At 46.9% G+C, this 5,687-nt stretch overlaps 1 protein-coding gene across 1 annotated transcript in view; it reads left to right on the top strand.

The window, feature by feature from the left end:
- Positions 1–871: 871 nt before the first annotated feature.
- LOC123972039 (M-phase specific PLK1 interacting protein) overlaps positions 872–5,687 on the top strand; it is a 6,838-nt gene continuing 2,022 nt past the window's right edge. Inside the window, exons 1-2 of the mRNA XM_046051252.1 lie at positions 872–969; positions 1,050–1,411. Of these exons, the coding sequence (XP_045907208.1) occupies positions 1,058–1,411 (354 nt within the window). The 5' untranslated portion in view covers positions 872–969; positions 1,050–1,057. The remainder of the gene's footprint in view (positions 970–1,049; positions 1,412–5,687) is intronic.

Here is a 5,687-nt window from a genome sequence, read left to right as displayed (position 1 = left end):
CTGAAACGTGTGTCCTGTTCAAGTATCTTTATATTTTCTATAGCGGTAAATGGGTCAGTAAGTTAATAAATAAGGGCTTTTAAATTAAAAGAAAAAAATGTTATAAATGAAATTTGTTCTTTTTTTTATTTTTTACCTTCATTAAAATGATAATTAGAAATATAATGTTTTCATTTAAACTCATTTGATGATAGTAGTCATGTCTTATGGGAAAACAGTGAACATATATATACATATTATAATGTTTACTTATATTCATATTCTTACATATTCAACAGTTATGGATCCCATTTCCCTGAGAGACTGGCGCCAACCGAGAGACCCACCTGATGCTCTGATGCATCAAGCAGCAGCGTAGATTGGATGTAGCCAACCCGTTTATTTTCTCATTATTTATGTTTTTATTACCACATGTTGTATTTGTATTTATATTAATATTTTATCAATAATTCCTTTATTTATATATATATATTCCAAATTCAGCCCTGTTTCAGCCCAGGCGTCTGGGCTCTGTTTAGACGTCTTGCTGGGCATGGGTCCGAGTTTACTTCCAGGACGCACATTCTCCCTCAGCTCTGGTTTTATAGATCCCATCCTTTGCTTGGGAAGTCCGCACGTTTCCAGCCCTGTTTTGTACGGACGCACCGTTTAGAAATGTGGCCCCTGGACCGTCTGAGCTCTAAAAACCAGGTTCAGCAAAGCTTCATGGTCACAGATTCTCCAGTGGACGGCTCAGGAACTGAAAGGGGTTCTTGGGTAAAATTACACGTTTTAATCAGTAAGAAAGAAGAAAAGAGGTTTGAATCCTGAAACGGTCTCAGCGAAGGACCGTTTCTGGTGACTGAACCCTGATGTGACGCACTCCGGACAGTAGGGGGCGGTGTGAAGCTACGAGGTGTGGGGAAGACCCCGGTGGCCGCTGGGCGGCGCTGCCTTCTGCAGGACCGGGAGCAGAGCTGCGTGTTTCCGGTTGGGTCTCAGTGTTGTGTTTGTGGTCTCCAGCAGCAGAACCCTCCGGGTCTCCTCACCGTCTCTTTGTTCTTTTCTAGCCGCCCAGATGTACCGAGCTCCGGTCAGACCTCAGCGGAGTCCCGGAGCCCCGCGGCCGGCTGGCAGGTTTCCCTCCCCGGCCTCCTGCTGGGGTTTCCCTGGGACTCGCTCTCCCTACGGAGGATCTCCCCGGGGCGGCCCCGCGCACTCTCCGGGTTCTCCGAGCTATTCCCCGGGTTCTAACCGAGGATACAGGGACGGTTCTCCGTTCGGCGGGTTCGGCGGCGGTTCCCGGGGGTTCGGAGACACTCCGGCCGGGTTCGGCGGCGGGTCCCGGGGGTTCGGAGGCCCGACGTGGCGCAGGGGCGGCGGGTTCAGGCGGCCTCAGTCCTTCAGTCCCGCATCGGCTCAAAACCTCCAGGTAAAGTTTCAGGTGAACACGGAGTCACGTGCTCCATCAAACACGTCGACCTCCCGCGTGCGTTTAATGGATCAGTTTAAATGGAAAACTTCATGTGGATAACTGCGAGTACTGCTACTAACTGCGAGTACTGCTACTAACTGCGAGTACTGCTACTAACTGCTATTACTGCTACTAACTGCGAGTACTGCTACTAACTGCTATTACTGCTACTAACTGCGAGTACTGCTACTAACTGCGAGTACTAACTGCGAGTACTGCTACTAACTGCGAGTACTAACTGCGAGTACTGCTACTAACTGCGAGTACTGCTACTAACTGCGAGTACTAACTGCGAGTACTGCTACTAACTGCGAGTACTAACTGCGAGTACTGCTACTAACTGCGAGTACTGCTACTAACTGCGAGTACTAACTGCGAGTACTGCTACTAACTGCGAGTACTAACTGCGAGTACTGCTACTAACTGCGAGTACTGCTACTAACTGCGAGTACTAACTGCGAGTACTGCTACTAACTGCGAGTACTAACTGCGAGTACTGCTACTAACTGCGAGTACTGCTACTAACTGCGAGTACTAACTGCGAGTACTGCTACTAACTGCGAGTACTAACTGCGAGTACTGCTACTAACTGCGAGTACTGCTACTAACTGCGAGTACTAACTGCGAGTACTGCTACTAACTGCGAGTACTAACTGCGAGTACTGCTACTAACTGCGAGTACTGCTACTAACTGCGAGTACTAACTGCGAGTACTGCTACTAACTGCGAGTACTAACTGCGAGTACTGCTACTAACTGCGAGTACTGCTACTAACTGCGAGTACTAACTGCGAGTACTGCTACTAACTGCGAGTACTAACTGCGAGTACTGCTACTAACTGCGAGTACTGCTACTAACTGCGAGTACTAACTGCGAGTACTGCTACTAACTGCGAGTACTAACTGCGAGTACTGCTACTAACTGCGAGTACTGCTACTAACTGCGGGTACTGCGAGTACTGCTACTAACTGCGGGTACTGCGAGTACTGCGAGTACTAACTGCGGGTACTGCGGGTACTGCGAGTACTAACTGCGGGTACTGCGAGTACTAACTGCGGGTACTGCGAGTACTAACTGCGGGTACTAACTGCGGGTACTGCGAGTACTAACTGCGGGTACTGCGAGTACTAACTGCGGGTACTAACTGCGGGTACTGCGAGTACTAACTGCGGGTACTAACTGCGGGTACTGCGAGTACTAACTGCGGGTACTGCGAGTACTAACTGCGGGTACTAACTGCGGGTACTGCGAGTACTAACTGCGGGTACTGCGAGTACTAACTGCGGGTACTGCGAGTACTAACTGCGGGTACTAACTGCGAGTACTGCTACTAACTGCGGGTACTAACTGCGAGTACTGCTACTAACTGCGAGTACTGCTACTAACTGCGAGTACTGCTACTAACTGCGAGTACTGCTACTAACTGCGAGTACTGCTACTAACAGCTAACACTGCTACTGACTGCTAACTAACTGCTAACTAACTGAGTACTGCTACTGACTGTGAGTACTGCTACTAACTGCTAACACTGCTACTGACTGCTAACTAACTGAGTACTGCTACTGACTGTGAGTACTGCTAACTAACTGCTAACTAACTGTGAGTACTGCTACTAACTGCTAACTAACTGCTAACTAACTGTGAGTACTGCTACTAACTGTGAGTACTGCTACTGACTGCTAACTAACTGTGAGGACTGCTAACTAACTGTGAGTACTGCTACTAACTGTGAGTACTGCTACTAACTGTGAGTACTGCTACTAACTGTGAGTACTGCTACTGACTGTGAGTACTGCTACTGACTGCTAACTAACTGCTAACTAACTGTGAGTACTGCTACTAACTGCTAACACTGCTACTGACTGCTAGCTAATTGCTAACTAACTGCGAGTACTGCTACTAACCGCTACTAACTGCTAACTAACTGCTACTAACTGTGAGTACTGCTACTAACTGCTAACAATGACTTTGAGTACTGCTTCTAACTGCTAACACTGACACTAACTGCTAACACTGCTACTAACAGTGAGTACTGCTACTAACTGCTAACACTGACTGTGAACACTGCTAACACTGACTGTGAACACTGCTAACACTGACTGTGAGTACTGCTACTAACTGCTAACACTGACTGTGAGTACTGCTACTAACTGCTAACACTGACTGTGAGTACTGCTACTAACTGCTAACTAACTGCTAACTAACTGCTAACTAACTGCTAACACTGCTACTAACTGCTAACACTGCTACTAACTGCTAACACTGACTGTGAGTACTGCTAACTAACTGCTAACTAACTGAGTACTGCTACTAACTGCTAACACTGCTACTAACTGCTAACACTAACTGTGAGTACTGCTACTAACTGCTAACTAACTGCTAACACTGCTAACTAACTGCTAACACTGCTACTAACTGCTAACACTGCTAACACTGACTGTGAGTACTGCAGTACTCACGGTTAGTGTTAGCAGTTAGTAGCAGTACTCACTGTTAGTAGCAGTGTTAGCAGTTAGTTAGCAGTGTTAGCAGTTAGTTAGCAGTTAGTAGCAGTACTCACAGTTAGTGTTAGCAGTTAGTAGCAGTGTTAGCAGTTAGTAGCAGTACTCAGTTAGTTAGCAGTTAGTTAGCAGTACTCACAGTCAGTGTTAGCAGTTAGTAGCAGTGTTAGCAGTTAGTTAGCAGTTAGTTAGCAGTTAGTAGCAGTACTCACAGTCAGTGTTAGCAGTTAGTAGCAGTACTCACAGTCAGTGTTAGCAGTTAGTAGCAGTGTTCACAGTCAGTGTTAGCAGTTAGTAGCAGTGTTCACAGTCAGTGTTAGCAGTGTTCACAGTCAGTGTTAGCAGTGTTCACAGTCAGTGTTAGCAGTGTTCACAGTCAGTGTTAGCAGTTAGTAGCAGTACTCACAGTCAGTGTTAGCAGTTAGTAGCAGTGTTAGCAGTTAGTAGCAGTACTCACAGTCAGTGTTAGCAGTTAGTAGCAGTACTCACAGTCAGTGTTAGCAGTTAGTAGCAGTACTCACAGTCAGTGTTAGCAGTTAGTAGCAGTACTCACAGTTAGTAGCAGTACTCACAGTGTTAGCAGTTAGTAGCAGTACTCACAGTTAGTAGCAGTACTCACAGTGTTAGCAGTTAGTAGCAGTGTTAGCAGTTAGTAGCAGTGTTAGCAGTTAGTAGCAGTGTTAGCAGTTAGTTAGCAGTTAGTAGCAGTACTCACAGTCAGTGTTAGCAGTTAGTAGCAGTACTCACAGTCAGTGTTAGCAGTTAGTAGCAGTACTCACAGTCAGTGTTAGCAGTTAGTAGCAGTACTCACAGTCAGTGTTAGCAGTTAGTAGCAGTACTCAGTTAGTAGCAGTACTCAGTAGCAGTACTCACAGTCAGTGTTAGCAGTTAGTAGCAGTACTCAGTTAGTAGCAGTACTCACAGTCAGTGTTAGCAGTTAGTAGCAGTACTCAGTTAGTAGCAGTACTCACAGTCAGTGTTAGCAGTTAGTTAGCAGTTAGTAGCAGTACTGGTGAATGTTCGTGCATCAGTTTGTGGAAAAGGAACGTCAGACTGTAGCTCTGCTCTCAGATTTAGCCCTCCCTCCTCGTTGGGTCTCTGTTTGAAAAACAGACTCGGGCTGTGTCGGCACTGAATTCATGTTAATCCAGTTAGAAACTCCTGGACTGAACAGCTTTTCTCTCCCACATATGTTCTCTGACCTCTGAATGCTGACGTCTGAAAACGCCGCTGAGCCTGTTCCGGGGCGGCGTGTTAAGCTTGATTTATACTCCTGCGTCGGGTCTACGCGCGTAGCCATGTATTTATACTTGTGCGTCGGTGTGTCTGTCATTCTGCAGTTACACCCCCGAACGCTAGTTGGCAGCAGCGCTACAGCGTCCACTGTGATGACTTTAGCCGGCCGAGCAGGCTAACTTCCGGTTTAGCGCTCCGCTAACGTGATTGGAGGTAAAATGGTTTACGTGCGGCTGGTGCAGCGTTTTCGAATGTTACCGACAGAATGGATCAATAACTTCTTCTGATGGTGAAACGAGTCATTTCACTCGGGTTGTGACGGTCAAATATATCGATCCACCGTGTTACAGCCGCCGTTTTGGCCGCCAGTTACTTAAAAAAAAAAGTTACTTCAAAGCACGGGCACTTCCTGTCGGCTCGGAGGCGTTGCGAGGCTACTCAGCCGACCAATCACAGAGCTTACGGTCCGCGTCGACTCGACGGGTAGCTACATTTGT

The sequence above is a fragment of the Micropterus dolomieu genome, linkage group LG06 (assembly GCF_021292245.1).
Source record: "Micropterus dolomieu isolate WLL.071019.BEF.003 ecotype Adirondacks linkage group LG06, ASM2129224v1, whole genome shotgun sequence".
NCBI lineage: Eukaryota > Metazoa > Chordata > Actinopteri > Centrarchiformes > Centrarchidae > Micropterus > Micropterus dolomieu.
The sequence above is the reverse complement of the archived record's forward strand: the minus strand, read 5'-3'. Positions and strand labels throughout refer to the sequence as shown.